The sequence below is a fragment of the Egretta garzetta genome, unplaced genomic scaffold, assembly GCF_000687185.1.
Source record: "Egretta garzetta isolate BGI_Z169 unplaced genomic scaffold, ASM68718v1 scaffold362, whole genome shotgun sequence".
Taxonomy (NCBI): domain Eukaryota; kingdom Metazoa; phylum Chordata; class Aves; order Pelecaniformes; family Ardeidae; genus Egretta; species Egretta garzetta.
The window spans coordinates 1-18,816 of record NW_009258885.1 but is presented as its reverse complement, the minus strand read 5'-3'; the positions used below and the strand labels follow the sequence as shown (position 1 = coordinate 18,816).

Below are 18,816 nucleotides of genomic sequence, written 5' to 3'. Positions count from 1 at the left end.
TCATTAAACACAGCAAGTTCTTCTTAATTTAAAAACTTTTCTGTTTGAGGAGGTGAAGTGAGTTAGTTGAAGACCAGGCGGAAAGCATTGAAACAACCGCGCAGGCTGTGGTTTGGTGCGGTGGTGAATCTTAGCTGCCTCAGACCGGTGCTGCGAGCAACGTGGCGTACAGTGCAGGCTCGTGAGAAGTCCAAGTCAGTTTAAATTTCTTCCAAAACTTTTGAAGAGGTGAGTTTGTCCCACCAGACTTTGTCAAGACCGGGCATCCTCCCTTTGCTCTTCGTGCCGTGCTTCAGCAGGCTTGGCTGAAGCTGGACTGTGAGCTTGTGGCTTTTCTGGAGTAAATTTGTATGCTGGGAGAACTGGTAGTGCTCCGGTCTGGGGTTACTGGTCTGCAGCTCACATCTCTCATCAGACTGTCTGGGCCAGCTCAGGTGATAGTTTGGGTAATTAAAATCCTTGTAGATGCCTCTTCCCATCTTCCTCTGGGAAGACTTACGAACACGGAGTAGAAGTGACCTTTTGTTTTAAAGTTTGCTTGATTTTGTAAACTTTATTGAAAATCTGGGCTTTATCATAACTGAACCTAAGATTTGGTCGTGGAAACAAATAGGTGCTGTGCCAGTATCTTAGACTTGGTTTTGATATTGCTGCTTCTTGTGGTAAATTCCCTTGATGAAGATTTTTCCCCGGTAATTATCTTCAAAAAAACCACCCCAGCACTTGAATTCCTGTGAGCCAGATTTGATGGGGGAACATTTGTGGTCACTTTGCCTTGGGGCTTTGTGTTGCCTCCTTGCAGAAATCCCCTTTTTTCACATGTAATGTTGAATTGGTGATGTGAGCAGCTGTGTCTTGTCAGGCTTCATAAGTGCAGCCTTGTAAGTGTGGCTCTTAAATTCTTACAAGTCATAAATTCTTCCGCAGGTGTTCACATGTTGGATTGATGCTTTTTTCCTGAAAAAATTGTAGACTGGGTGTTGGTGCCGGTGTTTTATTTCTGTCTCTTTCATAGAAGGTTGTACAGATGGCTAACTTCTGGTAAAAGTAACTACAGGCGTGTGAATTCATTGTTTGATGTTCTGCTTGTTATAATTTCAGAATTCTTTCGAGTATTTGCTATTGCTGTTTAGTTACCTGAAACTGGGGGACCTGAGCTTCACTTTTGCACCAGCTGATGGTATTGGTATGGCAGGTCGGGAGCCTCCCTGGCTTGCTTCCCCGTCCTGATGGGTAGATCCTTTGGGATATATAAATTTTTTTATTGTTTACTATTTAAAATTAAAACTAACCGAGCGTCTGTGGTGTTGGTTGACGAAGATAATGTAGTTCTGAAGAGTAAACCAGCTGTAAGTTTAATTAAATGTATTATGTATGGGGGGAGTTAACTATGTGATAAAACTGTTGTCATTCTGTGTCCTTGGTGACTGGCTGCTGCGTCTCTAGAACGGGAAGCTTTCTCTAACTTTTATCTTTTTTTCTTAATGCTATCATAGGAGCTTAAAAAGTAAGTACTCTCTAGTTGTCACGTTGGGTTTTGCACTTTCTGGAAAATCGTGGGACTATAGGCACTCATCTGATAATTCTTACTAGACGGATTATCGCACAGTTTTCTGATTTCCACTGGAAGTAAGTGTACCTTTGCAGGTTTATTTACTAAATCCACCCGTGTCTCCCTTTGATTTGAAAGAACTTTGAGTTGGGAGTCCTCAATAATGCGCCTCACCCTTGCGACAAGCGACAGGGGGGTTGCAACTCCACTGCCTGAAGATGTTTGCTTAAGGACTTGAGCAAAATCACCTGTAATTAAAAAAAAAACCAAACCCAAACTAACCCCCAAATTTTGGGTTTATTTTTGTCAAGTGGTCATGCTCTTTCTATGCGAAATGTTAATAGCTGTAATGCAAATGAAATATTTAAAGGTGTGACAGTTTGAGCTGTTACTGAGCCATGTCTGGGCTTCTTGTTATACCCACTAGAGATTCTTCCTGAAGCAGTTTCAATTATAACCTCTGAGGATAACATCTGCATTGGGTTAATGAAGTATTCTCAATAAAAGATCTCCCTGAAGGCTGTAGACTATGATTTTTTTTTTTTCCTTGGGCTCACGCAAATGAACATGACCGCGGAGCCAAGCAGAGCATGCCAGGCAAATGCAGAAATCTGATGTTCTGGTCAAGAGTCCTTATTGACCAAAGTAACCAAAAAATTCTGAATGTATCGCCTTACCTCTGCAGCTTCACTTGTGCCTTTTGCTTTTCCCATGGATTTTGTGCTGCCAGGTCGCTGTGCTAGATCCAGATGGCCGCTGGTTTTGAACCGATGCACTGCAAAGCGGGGCTTTTGTGCGCAACGCTTTTAATTTGCATCATTTAATCCTTTTCCCGTCTGCCAAATGACTGAAATGCGGGTATTGCTCTAGCGGACGTTGCCTTGTATTTGATGTTACCCTCCAAGAATCCCAGTTAAATTGGCATCTCCTGTAAAGATTGTTTTTTGAAGGGGGATGCTGTTTGCTGCTTAAGAATATAAAAATATCTAAAATTATTTGTCTAAAAGCTGAGACGATGAGGAGTATGAGGCTGCCTCGATGATTATTTTTTTTTTTTTACAGCAGGAACGTTGTCCTTGTACCTCAGAATAACTTGTGCATGCTCTTTAAGTGGCATGTCATGGGTCTGCAGGACCTAAGTGATGTCGTTTTTCACTGCTTGATGATACCACTGTGGAAGCTGGAGTAGCAGAGCTTACCCTGATGAGCAAAACCAAATTAGCGCTTGCTTGTAGCATCGCTCCTACCTTGCAACGCGTGTGCTTCCAGCTGGGGAGTTTTTGCTGTTGATGGTAACAAGTAGCTTACTGTTTATTGAAAGCACTGGTTTGTTTCTAGTCGCCTGTAGTAAGAAGCGATTCATTGCTCCGTAACTGGTGCAGAATGCAAGAGCAGAGCGTAGAGTAAAATCAAGATTTCAAAATAAGTTTCAATTTAGGTATTTTTAAATGTTTTTAGCAGTATCGCAGTGTTTTCAGCAGCTGGTGGAGGTGCGGTTTCACAACTCCAGTAAGAAAAAAAAAAATACCTACTTCAGCTTTTCCTAGTCATTTTTATAATTGAAATATAGTATTACATTGTTTTAATATTTTAAACTGCATAAGGTTAAATAGGAAGTTTAAAAAGGCACAAGTGTTTACTTTTTGGTTTTACTGGTCTGTCAAGCCCTGGACTTGAGGCTTGTAAAATCTTCCGGGAACGGTTGGAACTGCAAGCCATCGACTGAAATCTGGAGGATATTTCAGCTGTTGGTGAATTTTATTTGGCAACCTGTCAGAGATAAATTTGTAGCTGTAAAACTTGCAGCTGTAAAGAGAGGCCTGGCTTACAGGGACTTCATTTCAGACCTTTTTTCCCCCCCCAACTCTAGGGATCTAACCATGTAGTGTTTGGCAGAGAGGTAGTTCCCGACTCATTAATTTGAGCAGTACAGTAAATTCTGTACTTGGAAAGGTATTTCCTATACCATTTCCAATAATCTACACATAGTAGAAGCTACTTTATTTTTTTTTCTCTAATAAGGTATGGCTAGGGCAGGAAAACACAAAGCGGTTGCAGTATTTTTCATTTCAATAGAACATTTATTTTTTTTGGTAAACTAAATTCATGATGAGATCTCCAGCTCTTGGTCAATTTTAATTTGCCAGTAAGTGGCGTTTTAAATCAAAACCGAGTCATAGTTTTTCAGTCAGCTCCCTCTGCTGGCTTTCTAGGAGCAAAACACCAAGGAGGTGTAAGCAACCACCTCTAAAGATGCTCAAGAATTGAGGCATCTTTCTTCAGCCTGTCTTCCCAAACCAGTGCCTAGCTGAGAATACCTAACAAGTAATTAAGGACTAATCTACTAATTTGGAAGAATATCTTACACATGACCAGGGATTTGAACAAAACCTCACTGTTTTTTTTCCTGCCAGTTGCCTTCAAAAGTGAAACATGAAGTGCTGTCAGCCAGTGCCTTTATTTTTAAAATAGCAACGTGCAGAATACTTGTCAGAACAGCAGAAGTATTTTAGGAGGTAGGTTATTTTGACTTCAGAAACTGGATGTGTTTAGGCAATTAATTTCCTTGAATTAAAATCTATAACAAAAGAAAAAAAAATCAAACTAAGCGCTTAGGCTCTTTACCGTGAATAATAATGGCGTGATAGCTTTTGATGCTCTTGTATTAAGAAATTACTAAAGTCTGATGCATGCCCTTGCTTTATTTAGTTTTGCTGCAACTACATTATTGTGCTTATCTTTTAATGCTGCCACTCTTTGGAAGATGAGGACAAGGAAACCTCCCTGCCCGGTAGAAAAAGTGTGGGTAGACAAGCACAAATACGATGAAGCAGAGAGACTGCATTACGAAAGAGAAGCGATGCTAGCTGCTGCGGCCCCCGAGGAGTGCCAGGAGGTGGAGGCTGTAAACGGAGTCTGCAATGATGACTCTGTTGACAGTGAATTCAAGGGAGACCTGAAGAGAGCAAGGAATGGAAAGAAACAAAGGAAACGGAAGCGTTCGCCAAAACCCAAAAATGTGGCCTCCAAGTTAGACTCTATTTTGTCTGGTTTGTTAGCTGACCATGTGTGGTTTGACAAGCCTTTCTACGACCACGCTGAGAACATCTACAGGCAAAAAATAGTGGATTGTCAGAAGGAGGAGGCGCCTGAGACTGCACTAACTGCTGAGCAGTCCCCTTTAGTGGCCAGGTCAAAAGCTGTCCAAGATGTTCCTAAGCCAAGGATGCTTTCAGCAGCCCTGTCCTGCTCCCACGGTAGCCTGTCTGCCTGTCACCATGTCATTCAGGATGTCTGGGTCAACAAGTTTGACTTTGATAAGGCCGAGGAGGTGTTTGTTGAAAAATCTCAGTTCTTTGTTCCTCCAAATGTCCTAACCATCCCATCTGTGTGGTCGAACACTGGCAACGTCGGGCTGAGAACGCCGGATGAGGGCTACGTTACAGCCCTGCCTACTCCTGCTACGCCAAGCTTAACTCCAGATGTCGTTGCTGATTCTGCTTCTTCCTTCGTTACCAGTTTGTCTGGTGCTGTACAGCAGACGGTAAATGGTAAGCCACAGATTTCAAGCTTTCAGGCTCTCATGTCAGAGGTGTGGTTAGAGAAACCTCTCTATGACGATGCCGAGAAGAGCTTCTACGAGAACATGTTTGATGGGCATCCGTCGGGCAAAGATGAACAGCAGCAACGCGGCTGCCCCGAAGCACTGAAGAACCACCATGAGGACAGGAAGAACCACGGCGCTGGAAAACAAGCGGGCATCGAACACGTGGAGATTGCCACCAACTCTCTGCTTCCCAGTGATGCTGAGCAACCTCCGCCTACCTGCTTTTTTCTGCACGAGGACAGCGAAACTGTGTGGCTTAATAAGCCGACGTATGACCGTGCTGAGTCTCGATACTATGCAGCCGAGGCTCTGAAAATGTCAAGAGCGGGAGAGAGTACGGGGACGCAGGAATCTGCAGTAGTAAAACCCTCCCAACCAGCTCCTTGTGCTTCAAGTGTACCTGCGCCAGAAACAAAGTAGGAGAAGTTTGTTCTGGGGTAACACTCACACATGCAAAACCGCCGGGTCAGGATTGAGCTGAAAGAATTTGCATGTGTAGAAGACGGGGCGTCCTTTGTGTCTGCGGGACCGAGCGTGCGTGCAGCTGTAGGAAGACGCCGCTCCTGAGCCAGGGAGCCCCTTTGTGGGCAAGGGTAACTGGGGGAAACTCCCTTCAAGGAGCCCCCTTCTCCTGATGAATGCTGGTGGCTAAAGGCAGTATTTGTGTGGTGCTAGAGGTTAAGCAGTTAAAGCCAGGGCTGGTAAGTGAGCTAAGGTTTGGCCCCCTCTTTACGTGGGGGGAAACCCAGGCCCCGTTCCATATTCCTGTTACAAAAAGGCATGAAATTGAGAAGCCAGAGGGAGTAATTGCCTGTTTTAAGCAGGCTTGCTGAGACCGCAGCGTCTCGTCTTTGAATTTGAGGGATTAAAGCGGTGTTTATTAGCTGTGTATTCCTGTTGAAACGCCACGAGGCCCTTCAGAGAAGCGCTTATCCCCAGTTCTCCTGCCGAGCAGGTAGGCCGGTCGTTGAGCTCTGTGCGAGGCGTGGCTACGTTTGAGCATCACTACCAGCTTGAAGAAGGCTTGAGGGTGACAGTGAAATACGATTTAGGGCATCAGCCTGGCGTGAGCGCGTGCTGTATTCGCTTCACTGCAGGCGGAGGTTGCCTTTCTCATTTGTTAGACCATTTGGTCTGGAAGCTGCTGTTAATTTTGGGACAGGGCTGGCCGGATTATACCTTGTTCGGTGAGCATGTATGTAGCTGGGCAAGAAAACTGCGTTCTCAAATTGTAGCTAACCTTCATAGTTGTAACTTGCGGTTATAAATTGATTTACAAACATTTAAAGGCTTCTTTTGAAGTCCTGGGTGAGGTACAGTATGATACCACGATTTCTGTGTTAAAAACCTGCTTTTATATATGGCTGCCTGAACCCTGCTGCACGGAGAGCTGGCAGCCTGTCTGAAGGCCAGTGTTTCGATGTTATTTTGCAGTGATGTCTCTGGAAAAAAAAGGCTCTCGGAGCATCAGTCGTTATTTCTGACGCTTGTGATCCTTGAGTTTCTTAGGATTTGTCGGAAAGTTTTAAGATCTTTATGTCAAGTGATACAGAGGGTTGCAGACAAGCTTTAGAGCAAGCATGCCTTTCACCCTATCCTATTTGGGAGAATTTTCTCTTTAGTTGGAGAGAACTGGATATTTGGTTGTGCCTTTCACCCTGTCCTGTTTGGGATCATTTTCTCTTTAGTTGGGCAGAGCTGGGTATTTGGTTGTGCCTTTCACCTTTCCCTGGGAAAGTCCCGTGTGTCATCGTAAAATACGTGGCCTAAGTTTGTCTGTAACTGGGATTCTCTATTAATGATACTGGTTGGCACCTCAAGTAGGGTCTTGGAGGGTTGAAGGGAGGGAATGGCTTCAGCGTAGAGGACCTGTATGGTGTGGTGGCCTCTGGTCTCTTCCGAAGGGGTAGATGAGAAAGGTTCTTTTACAAAAGACTCATCTCTTGGCTTCCATGTAGGTGTTTTACTGGAGAGCTATGGGGTTTTGAGTTGATAAGGAAAGGGTTTGCGGATTGCTATTAGTTGCTCTTTCCACGTTGCGTGGTGGAACCTGGTAGCGGTGTGGTTTTGTTGTGGTGCTCCGTCCCTGCTCTCACCACCTCCTCAAAACTGATGTTGGCTCTGTAGCTGTCCCCTGGCTTGAAATAAGGGTGCATCCTCTTCTTGTTGCAAGGGCCCCATCATTTTGCCTTCGAGTTAAGAAATCAAACCACCTTTGGAAGCTGCTGCCCTGAAGAAAATTAACACCCTTTCACAGCAGCGCTAGGATGTTTTACGCTGTTCCTCTGTTGTAGTGACATCTCTGTCCCTTGCGAGTCTTGCATTGCTGATGATTTGAATTTCTAAACACTTGCAGCAGCTTCCAAAAGGCCACGTGTGCAGTTACCTGTTGGTGCCGTTGTAAATTGTGGGGGTATCTGGATTCCCAGAGGCTGGCCGGTGTCAGGCAGGGTGTGTTGTACCGGGCTGTTCCTTGCAGGAGGATTCGGTGGTGTACCTCATGAAGCATGGCGTGACCAGGTAGAGACACATACCAGCCTGAGACAGCCAACAGTTGCTGTCAATGCAGTTGAGTCGCATTCAAGGAAGACTGAAATGCATTTGAGTTTGTGAGCCGTAGTGTCAGGAGCTGCCTATTCATCAGTCTTTGGTTTCACCATGGCCAGGCATCTTAAGAATTAAAAGAATTAAGAATTCCCTTTTTGATTCTCATAGGCAAGACATCTTTGTGAGCAGCAGATTCCTGTGTGTCTAGCATGATCTAGAAAAATCCTGCTTTTTTATTTAGTGGAAGAAGATACAGATCAGCCGATTTATTCTGTCCCCACTTGGTGTCTCCTCACTAAATGCAGGTCAGGCCATGCAGACGGGTGGGTGATTAGATTGCCCTGCTTTCCTAATAGGATCCTGTTTACTTAAAGCTTTCCACCGGAGTGGAAACAGCCAAGCAGGGAGCTGCAGGCACAGCTCTGTGGGGAAAGAAAACGCTTTTCTGACAAGCTCGTTGCAAGCTGCTAACCTTAAGTACTTCCAGGAACTTACTTTGGGTTTGTTTGTGCTTTTTTATTTCCTTTCTGCAGAAAAATGGCAGTCGACTACTTTATGCATGAGAAGATCTGGTTTGAGAAATACAAGTATGACGATGCTGAGAGAAGATACTACGAGCAGATGAACGGGCCGGTTAGCAGCTCTTCGCACCAGCAGGTAATGCTTGTTCTCAGGTGGGGTTTAGCAGAGGCCTGGAGCTTTAAAAACGGAGCAGGCAAAAGGCCACGATCCACCTGGATGTGCGCTCTTCTGTGTTCTTTCCACTCTGGGTGCTGCTTTTTCCAAGTCTGAGAGGCTTCTCTGGAGCCTACCCCCAGTTATGACCCCTTCTGTCTTTTGAAAGCCCATCTGCTGTGGACTCTGAAGAGTTTTTCCCGTACAGCTGGTGTAGCGGGAGATCAGGCACCCTTGTAACAACAGACGAACCAGTTGTAGGTTGCAGCAGTTAATCTTTTTGGGCTGCTATGGCAGGGCACAAATGCTATCTGCGATCTAACGGGGGCACAGTTTGAGCTTTAAGCCCCCAGAGCTGCGGTTCTGTTGGCTGGGCTGGGCGATAACGCTGGGCGAAGAATTGTCCTGTCCCCCATTCAGCCAGAGAAGATGCTGTTTTGCTGCGGTTTTGGAGCAGCTAAGCTTTCCTTGGCCAGGGATATATTGGGTATATATGAGATGCTTGATGCTTGAAGAGTAGCACCATGGCTCCAAAGAGACCGGGAATTATGTTCTTCTCTTTGTACCCCTTGAAATACTCAGGAAGACTGCATCACAGTATGGGTGAGTTGGGGGCAGCAGGTGGAGGGGAAGGATGGCGCTGCTGCCGCTGCACACCTGACCTGAAGTAGCTCAAGCTTTAATATTAGCCCCAAATTATTACTATTTAAAGATACAGAGCTATTGTAACCTCTTTCCTGCCATGTAAAGAGCTGTTAACTGCTTATGCATTTGGTTGGTTATGTAGAAAGCTGCTTAAGAGTTTTAAATGGCTGTCTTGCAAGTGTTTAAGGGGAAGCTTTTTGCTTAAGTAATAGCTTCTAGGCACGCTCTCTCTGTTCCTGCTGCCCACGCTAGCAATAGTGGTGGCACAGCACCCAGAACACGTGCATAAAAATTAGAAGCTATAGATAAGCGCTTGAAGTAGATGTTAAAGTGCAAACCTCTGCAGTGCTCTTAGAAGAACGGTTGAGACTATTCCATGCCACGTAAGGAGCTTCCAGTGAAGAAGTTCTGCCTGCGAGAGGTGATGTGAAGGCTCTGGGGGAGATTCTGCAGCAGTTTTATCAGCCGCTTGTCTGCTATAAGGAAAAAGATCCCCACTCCTTAAAACCTTGGCTCGTGGGTAGTTTCATGTCTCGGATCTTGCTTGTTGGGGTCGCAGTCTGGGAGAGGCAAGGAGTGAATGGATCATGGAAACTGAATTTGTGCCCTAGGAAGGGAAGGCATGGCAGCAGGAGCATGGGGGGGAGGGGAGGAAAAAAAAAATCCCCTTGTGTTGCCATACTCTGGGTCATACCTCTCTGGATTGAAGACTTCAGTTAGGGCTGTCACTTCTTGCCTGAATACACGACAGGTAACACCACGGCAAAGAGCTGCCTAGCCCTAGATCTCAAAGGAGTACTGCTGGAGTGACTCCAACCCTCTGCCTGGCTGGCAGCTGTCCAGACTGTTCAGGGTCATAGTAGAGAATTTAAAAGCTCTTGACGGGATGATCTTTCTGGACACATGGCCTGATGTGACCGGGGATTGCAGTCGGTGCTGCTTGATTTTGAACCAATCCTCCTTGCAGCTAATTTTGCAATACTTGCTGAATCATTGGAAGGAACCCTCCCCCACTCTTACCCTCTTTTTTTTTTTTTAACTTCCCTGACCAGTTTCCCATGTTTCATATTTTTTAAAAAAAATCTTGGTTCTTTCTGCACTGTTTGCAGGAGAACGGAGCCAGCACGATCCTACGCGACATTGCCAGAGCCAGGGAGAATATCCAGAAATCGCTGGCCGGAGTGAGTACCCAAGCTCTCTCACCAGCTGGCTACCCGCAACCATTTTTAGCTGTGGTGCATCTCACAGAACTCCGCTGTGACCACTTCATAGATTGTGTGGCTTCTTATTTTTAAGTTAGAGGAGAAGACTAAGGTGTGCAGCGCTGTGTACCACCAGCATAGCTCCATCCGATCAAGAGCACCGTTGCTACTAGAGTGCATGCTGCTTACCTGCTTGCTAGCCTGCAGTGCTTTTTAAAACTAACTGGATTTTGGGTTAAAAGTCTCTTAACTGTGCATTTCTTTACTTTTTCTCCTGGTGGAATGCTGGAGGGTTTTTTTTCCTCACAAGTCTTATCTAACAAGTTACAAGTCATTGCTAAAATAACCTTGCTGAGTAGCAAAGCACTGAGCTGCCAGCAGGCGTATGTGTGTGTCTCTTGGGGTACACTGGGCTGCCACCTTCTCTTTCCTGTTTTGCTTTCAGTTAGGGTATGTGCAAAAAAACGGTTATCTTCCATCTGCTGCATCTAGGGAATTCAGCTTGGCTATTAGCTCTTAAGCCTGGACCATCCTGCAGAAGTTCAGTCCTTTCTGGGCACATTTTTGTGCTGATGCATACAGACAGCGCTGTTAAAACTCTTTAATTTTTCAATAGGAAACTGAGTTCTTAAATGAATCAGTGGAGCTGCTCTGTGAGTGAAGAAAATTTGTAGAATACACCCCCTGCGTCTTGATTTCTTACCTCTGCAGTGAAACTACTACATACCTGCACATACCTCCCTTCTGAGGGCATCCATGCTTTATCTCTGTCGATTCGGCCTCATAACGCCCTCTTGGGGTATTTAATGCCCTCAGTTTCTATCTTGATCAGTACAATAACAGGGAATTGAGCCTTTCTCAAGGGGAATATTTCCTATTCCTCCTTAACGCGAGCAGATAGGAGCCGTACATTTGGGGTGAACGTGAAGGAGTTGGGCTGCTTTCCCCGTGGTAGTCTCGCTGTGCCCGCTGAACCCGATGCTAGAAAAACAATTGCTGCAGCCACTCGTGTGAGTGATCCAAGATACTTGTTACTGCACTGGAAACTTGGAAGCGGATGCAGGGAAGAGCAGGGCAAATTTGATGAGAGGGTGGTGGGAAAGGATTAAATTTGATTTGGTTAGATTAAGCAGTCCTGAATTACAGCATGGGACTCAGTGGAAAGTTGGGACATCTCAGCAATATTAAAAAAAAAAAAAAGCAAAACACGTTGAAGAGGAAAATACTTGGAAGTTTTCTAATGCTAGTTTCTTCAGCATCAGTATTTCAGCTGACAGCTTAGGGAAGATTTTCCTCAGCTGGCTCGTTTAAGTTCAGATCTGAAACAACATGTTTGGGCTTTCAGTGGAGACTCTCAGCTCCTGTCGAAGACTTTTAGTTTGGACTTCAGTAAGGCAAATACGTGGGGAAATGAGTCCCCATCCCGGACAAGGTTAGAGAACTTTTTGCAGAGGGTTAAATGACTTTGGAAAGACTTTTTCCAACTGGGCAAGGTCTAGCATGAGCTACTTCCAAGACTTGCCTCCTTCGGGAGCTGGATGTGGTGAGTAGGAGCAGGAAATCTAAATACGAATCACCTGGCAGTGCTGCTGGTCTACCCCAAAGGCATATTCTCATCTTGCTGAATGGTCTGTGGTTTGCCAAAGATGAGCTTCTTGCCCTGACCTGTGACTCCTGTTAGAGAGCTGCTTTATGTGAGAAGCATGTAAGTTTGGATTGTCCAGGCCCTGTCATGGGGAAGGCTGGGGGAACTGGCAAAGTGCCAGAACAGAAATTTGAGAACATAAAGCCCTTTGCGCTCCTGTGGCACTTGTCAGGGTTAGCACTGAATATAAAAAAAATTCATTGGCTGGGTTTTTTATTTTCTTCTGTGAAGAAAGCTTGGCGGGCTTGAGGATTTAAGGTCAGGACTGAGCCATGGGGCCTTAAAACTGGAATCTGGGGTGGTGCAAAAAGTGGACTGAGACTTCTCTGGTGGAGGCTTGAAGGAAAAGGGTTGTGCTACCGCATGACTATTAGGGAAAGCATTGTGCACCCTAATCTGCATTGCTGTCAGGGGCATGCCGTAGTAATTTAACCTACAGCTGCCGTTCTGCTCTCAAAGTATGCAGTTGCTTGGGTAAGCACTTGGATAAGCACAGCCCATGGCGACAGTGACCTCTTTACTGTTTTGTCATAGAACCATAGAATGTTTTGGGTTGGAAGGGACCACTAGAGGTCATCTAGTCCAACCCCCATTTTGCTGATCATGCCTTACCCTGGCTTATCCGATACCCCAGAGAGCTCACCTTTTCAGTTTTTCCACACATTGCCGCATCTCTGCCCTGGAACCTGAAGCGATAAGCCATGGTCAGATCTTCTGTGTTAACGTGTGAGTTAGAAAGACTGAGCTGTTGAGGAACAAGTCTGAAACATGACCTCTTTGTAGCTTGCATTTCTGGAGGATCATCATTGATCTTGGACAGCTGTGCCATAGAGCAGGCTTGACTTCAGAACATGCTTAAACTTCGGTTTTGTGTTTCAGAAAGCCAAATTTATGCTGTCTGATCCACAGAACAATAATGAAGCATGTTTTTGTAGTCAGGATTTAGTCTCTCATCCCACCTGAACATGCAGAGTTATTGTCAGGAGCGTAAAGATGGGAAGATGGAAGATTAGTGCCTTTCTTTTTGCTGTGAAATTCAGCCAAGGCTGTGTTCAGATCTGTTTCAGCTGGACGGTGGCGTTCCGAAATGTGTGAATGAGCATTAGAAGGGTCGAGGCAGCGGTTTGTACCTCCCGAAGGAGGGTACAAAGCTCTGATGCTGGAAACCTTTGTTTGCACATACCTTTCATCCCGCTTTGCATGGTCATCTCTGCTTTAAACAATCTCTCCAGGTGACATCTGCTCGATCGCTAATGCTTTCCTAGATATCTAAAGTTGTTAACGCGTGCGGTACTGCAGCTGGTGGCATCGAGACCGTGGGTGGTGAGAGATCTTACAGCTGGGGGCACGGAAAGGATTGTCTTGCCTGAGATCATAAGCAAATCCAACAGAGCGGGTGACTGAACTCTTGCTTCCTACACCCTCCCTGGTGGCTGTAATGAAAGGGATGTCACCGGGTAGGCGGCTGGTGTGGGGATCTGAAGCTCTGTTATTCCCCTCTCTGCCCAAGCTCCTTCTTACAAGGCCTCTGGATTTCTGCATTGCCCACGTGTGGGTTTCAAACAAGAAAAGCTCCCGGAAAACCTCTGATCTTGCTAAAGTGTTTGGAGGCCTCGTTCAGAAACACATCTGTGTGCAGGGAAGGGTCACATCTCCCGTAGGAAACCAGCCAGGATCCATCCTGCTGGTCTTAAGTGCAGGAAAGCCTCTTCTAGTTCTTCAACATCATTTCCCCACAGTTGCGTTTTGTGTATCGGACTACGGCTAAAATTCCCACGTTTCCAGAGCTCAGGTAGACCAACCTGAAGACATTAGGAAAAACTGCTTCACAGAAAGGGTTGTCAGGCTCTGGAATGGACTGCCTGGGGAGGTGGTCAAGTCCCCATCCCTGGGGGTATATAAAAGAAGGGTAGATGAGGTGCTGAGGGACATGGTTTAGTGGTGGGATGGCAGTGCTAGGTTAACAGTTGGACGTGATGATCTTAAAGGTCTTTTCCAACCTAGACAATGATTCTCTGATTCTGTGAAGGGGAAGGGTGTTGTATCTCTGCCTGCACAAAATAAGTTTATTTTTTCGATGAAGCAATGGCAGTTTTGTGAGCTCTGGACTGGAAAACCTACGCATCGCATCTGTAACCACGCTTGTAAAGTCTGCGTGCTGTTCTTTGTAACTGGCTCACTCAAATTAAGGGACAAAGGATTGAGATCTCCAGATACTTCTTGTAGTGAGGGAAGTGCCAGCTTTCCAGCTGTGCCTGTCGGTTGGGCCTGATGTGCCCAGGGGAGGGATTTCACCTGTAGTTGTCCAGACAGATTTCTTCCAGCTGATACAGGGAAGTGTCACCTTTGCCAATTTTTTCTTCATTACTCAGTGTTCTCATCTCTGATTTTTAAAGTACGTTTTCGTCAAACTTTAGAGAGGGACAGATGTTGATAAGCCCTTTGAGGCTGAGGCTAGATTCTGTTTTCTACCCTTCATAAGCAAGAAGTCCCAGGGCTTCAATTTGCTTGGATGATTAAATTTATGTGTAGTCCTTGGTGTGGTTCTGGGCTTGCAGAGTGCTGCTGCTATGCAAAATATTTTGAATAGGTTGCAGCACTGCTCAGTGTATCACTAGCGTGGGTTCAGCACAAAAACTACAGCTTAAGCTTAGAAAAAAACAAAGGTTTTAAGAGCTCAGTTCATGAGATGATGTGGGGGAAGTGACTGAAGTGATGCTCTGGAACTCCCCACCTTTGGGATTTTTAATTACCGTCCTTGTTAAAATGTACAAATGCTTGTGTTGAGCTGCTTCTTGGCCCAGTTGAGTCAGAAGAGGAAGGAGTTCTTGGTCGTGCAGAGGAAAACCAGACTGTAGATAGTGTGTGGCTTAGGTTGGTGACCACATCTCTAAAAGCTTGAAAAATCCTCACCTCGGGGGAAAGCCCACAGTCTCATCAAGGCAACTTTCCCACAATTTCTGAAAGCGTGGCTTGACCACCTCCCAGAATTGGGAACTTGGTTCAGCGTTGTGCCTCTCATACTGTACTTTACACAGGTTCCCAAAGGATGGCTGGCCCGGTTTGTGAAGACCTTGAATCTCTTGTTTGCTTGAGATTGGGGCAGGCAAACCTCTCTTCTTGCCAGCAAGAGATGGCTGTGCTCAGGCTCACCGTGCCCTGGGGTTGCCCGGGACTAACAGATTATCTGAATTCCCCAGGGTGCTGTGCCGTGCCACGTCTGTGAGTGCTGAGAGCCCCCTTCGTGTTGTAAACCTCCCTTTGGAACAGGCATGAAAAACACAGCATGGAGGCGGGAAGCGAATCCTGGACAAGGATTAGCTTAGCTGATGTAATACTCTGAATCCATTTGTCCAGGTGCACAACACTGAGCTGTTCACATGAATTCACTGACCATGAAACGACACCTGACAGCACTGTACAGTTGGCTTTGTATCCCAATATTTTATACTCCTCAAAAGGTCTGTTGAAATATCAAAATGCCATTTTTCCATGCTCTTCCTTGTTGAGAACAGCTTCATGCGGAGCAGAGCGTTTCAAAGTCCTCTCACCTTGCTCTTGCAAGCCATAGCTACAGCGTTTTTGGGGGAAAATGGTCATGATTTTCTCAAACTCTTCCCCTAAATGATACAACCACACAAGGCTGGCAGGTTTGTCTTGAGCTGGAGGCCTCCTGCCAAGCTGTAGATGGTTTTCCTGCAGGACTATAGGGAGGAGCAGCACTGACCTATTCCGTCTGAGGCTCCGGGATGGCTGCTGACAAGTCTCAAGGTAGATGGCACTGCCTCAATTCAGATTTCTCGTTTTTGAGGGCTTTTTACTAATAGGGAAGAGAAATGTGGAGACACAGCTGGGTTCAGTGGGAAACGCTTCCACTAAAGCTGAAAGTTGGGGTTTGAAAGCGGGCTGTTCTGCACCACTGAGTAGGTGTAGCTGTCTTGCAGCACCTTGAACGTCCATGGTCGTGCCTGATGAAATGCTTCAGCGTTTGGCTTGGAAAATGTGACCAGGGCTTCAAACTGCCAAATAAGCTTGCTGCTTAGCTGAATCAGCAGGCTGCTTTTGTTAAAAAAAAAAAAAAACCAACCAAACAAAAAAAACCCAACCAAAACCCAGTGGTGTATCTCTTCACAGGTGACGCAGCTCCCATGTTTGCTCATGAGTCAAAACTTAAAAAGTGCTTTTTCAAGGGGTGAGGATGGATGTGACCATTGCCAGCATTCACTTTTCACTCAATTAACTTAGACCTTGGCCCTGATGGTGTAACTAGAACAGAAAGAGGTCAGGCAACGAGTTCATCCGAGGTTTAAGTTTTGTCCTTGGCATATAAGGCTCGGGCTAGCCTGGTGTGATGACCCCCCCGTGGCTAGCAGCCTCTGTTCTGGGGGTGCATGTGAGGATGGAAGCCCCTGCAGGGGTCTCATTGAGTTGTTAGTACGGACCGGTGTTCTGTTGCTTTATTCCTCCTTGGGAGAGATACTTTAGTGGTAACTGGGGACTTGTTAAGAGTCTTGGTAACTTTGCGTGTGGTTCTGCATCTGTCGGGTATTAGATTTTATCTAATGAGAGGAGAGCTAGCGGAGACAGCGGTGCGTGCCGCAGTAACGCACGTACCTGCTTCGCCTCTGGTTTTTACAGCGGGGGAGGTGACTTGAGGCCATGCTCTAGACATCTCGGTCTAGTTCTGCCACCCAGCTGCGCGACGTTTCTGTGGGCATGGAGATGTTTAAAGAGAAGATGGCAGAGTTGGTGGATAAATGTTTCTGTGCAGGCTTTGTTTGGTGTGTAGTTGGCGTGAGGCTTGACGATTTGTCCTGCATGTGGATCTGCTTCCTGCACTTGAACTTGCCTCTTCCAGCATGAGCGAAATCCCTTTCTATCTTCCGTGTTGAACCAAACGTCCCCCAAACCTTTTGCCCTTTGCAGCAGAAGACAGCTCCTCGTAGCAAAGAAGCTCCTTCTGCCCGTCCCAAGAGGCAGTCAGGCCGCTCAACTGTAAGTCACCTGCGCACGGATAGAGCTGGTTGTGTGATTTGAGAGGACGTCGGTAGGGCAAGGACAGCCCCGCCTTGGAGAGGTGGACCAAGTTCTCCTTCCTTAGGATGAGAAGCAGTGGTCCTTTGGCACGTGGTCATAGCTCACCCTATAAAATAGGATCTTGTAGCAGGGCATTTAGGTCTCCCAGCTTGGTGTCTGGGGGCTGCAGATCTGTGCTCGCGTTCCTGAGCCTGCATCCACTGCAAAGGCTGCGTCGGAGGTTGAGTTCGTGGTGCTTTTGACCTTTTTTTTCTTTTTTTAAATTTTTTTTGGTGGGTGGAAAAGGGTTTCTTTGACCTTCCGTGCTAGGAGCAGCTCTCACTGTTCCATGTGTCTCCCAGGACCGGGCATCTCCCAGACCTGTGTTCCATGGGCCACCTATTCCTCATCTTAACCCCTCTCTCCATCTTAAGTGACTGCTGAGATCTCAGAAGCATGTCAGCTGCAACTGAGAACCACCTTATAATTATGTGCAGGGTGTACTCGAAAGAGTATAAATTATTTCCTCTATTGTATTCAGTTATCAGTGATGCTTAAAGCAAAGTGTGAAGGCCTGTTATTTTCTTTCCCTCTGCTGATTTGAATTTTACAGATAAAAGGCCTCCTTAAAAAAAAAAGCTTTTTTTTTTTTCCCTGTTAAAACAAATACTTTTGAAGCTGGATCTGTATAAGCTGGATCCTCCCTTAGGATGTGTTAAAGTAGCTTTAAGTTTTGAGAGGAATTAAAGGCTGGAGAGGGGAAGGTGGGAGTATAGAAATGCCGGGATCTCTTTCCAGCTTTCAGAGTGACTTGCTGTGTGATGTTGGGCAGGTCACGTCTGTGCTCTACGCCTCAATTTGGCTGTAAGAGGAGACCAGCTGCCCCCGCTAAGGGCTTTAGCATGAAACTTTCAGAACTTTGTGCATGTTTAGTGGCAGTCTGTGATCTGAGACTGCAGAGAATGGCTTTTTCCTTTGCTCATCAATGCCAGCTGAAATTTCTCCAGATACGTTCCATGCTTCATTCTATAGAGCTAGTGTCTTCTTTTTATAAAAAAAAGCCTTCAGAGAAAATGTCCTTGTTCTTAGATTAGCTCTGAAATGTTGTTCTTCCCTGAAGGCATGACTCTGCTTTGCTTCACTGACCCACCGAGCTAGCGAAGAGGTGAACAGGTTTGTTTCATCTCGGTTTTCCTTGTTGCAGAGCGCAAGCACAACCTCTTCTGGGCCTGCTGGGGACCAAAATGAGCTCCTCTCCAGAATTTCTCACCTGGAGGTAGAAAATCAAAACCTTTGCAGTGGTAAGTAGGAGAATTTTCTGGCATGAAAGCAAAACTGGATGGGGTCTGGCTTCTGTGGGGTGTATCCCTTACTGGCTTTGTCTGTCACCAGGTGAGCACGTGCAGGCTTCCCTCTGACTGGGGCAACTGGTGCTTTTAAAGCCCGCTTTGAGGACAAGTAAATTTGTCCTGACTTGAGAGCTGATGCAGAGCCTGCAAGATAAGGGGTTTGTGGTTTTGTGTGTTTTTTTTTCCTCCCCCACCCTCCTCTTGCAGTTGTGGCAGACCTTCAGCTGGCCATTTTCAAGTTGGAAAGCCGCCTGAATGCTCTGGAAAAGTCATCTACCTCCCACCAGCCCTCACCGGTTCCTCCAACCCAGGTGAGCCTTGGCAAAATGCTGTTCTCCAATGCTTCACAAAGTGCCAGGTTCTTTCAGAGGTCTCCTGGCTGTCTGAAGATGAAGAGGTGCTCAGAGTTAGGATGTGTTTGCAGGTTTTCCAGCAGTTTCGGCAGCTGCCTCGTCATCTTTCCCAAAAAAGTACGTGTAGAGAGGAGTTTTCTGCCCTAAGACCAGCAAAGAAGCTACGTTGGAGATTGCTGCTAGGGGAGAGCTGGTGCAGATCTGTAGAAGTTTGAATTAATATAT

The 18,816-nt window shown here is 46.1% G+C and overlaps 1 protein-coding gene across 3 annotated transcripts; it reads left to right on the top strand.

Moving 5' to 3' along the window:
- The first annotated feature begins 4,301 nt into the window (after positions 1-4,301).
- Positions 4,302-18,753, top strand: LOC104121919. 3 transcript variants are annotated; one of them, XM_035889623.1, is made up of 6 exons: positions 4,302-5,575; positions 8,240-8,363; positions 10,136-10,207; positions 16,800-16,868; positions 18,094-18,190; positions 18,446-18,753. In XM_035889623.1, exons 1-6 carry the CDS (start codon positions 4,317-4,319, stop codon positions 18,736-18,738), a joined length of 1,914 nt encoding a protein of 637 aa, XP_035745516.1. In that variant the 5' UTR covers positions 4,302-4,316; the 3' UTR covers positions 18,739-18,753. The 3 variants fall into 3 exon arrangements, with proteins under 3 accessions (XP_035745516.1, XP_035745517.1, XP_035745518.1); XM_035889624.1 differs by lacking the exon at positions 16,800-16,868 and having other exon boundaries at positions 4,317-5,575; XM_035889625.1 differs by lacking the exons at positions 10,136-10,207; positions 16,800-16,868 and having other exon boundaries at positions 4,317-5,575.
- Positions 18,754-18,816: the final 63 nt, after the last annotated feature.

What these genes read in the sequence shown, in the direction of transcription:
- LOC104121919 (XM_035889623.1), top strand. Translation starts at nt 4,317, where the DNA reads ATGAGGACAAGGAAACCTCCCTGCCCGGTAGAAAAAGTGTGGGTAGAC. An exon ending in GTACCTGCGCCAGAAACAAA is followed by an intron (nt 5,576 to 8,239) that starts GTAGGAGAAGTT and finishes TCCTTTCTGCAG; the next exon opens with AAAAATGGCAGTCGACTACT. An exon ending in GCAGCTCTTCGCACCAGCAG is followed by an intron (nt 8,364 to 10,135) that starts GTAATGCTTGTT and finishes CACTGTTTGCAG; the next exon opens with GAGAACGGAGCCAGCACGAT.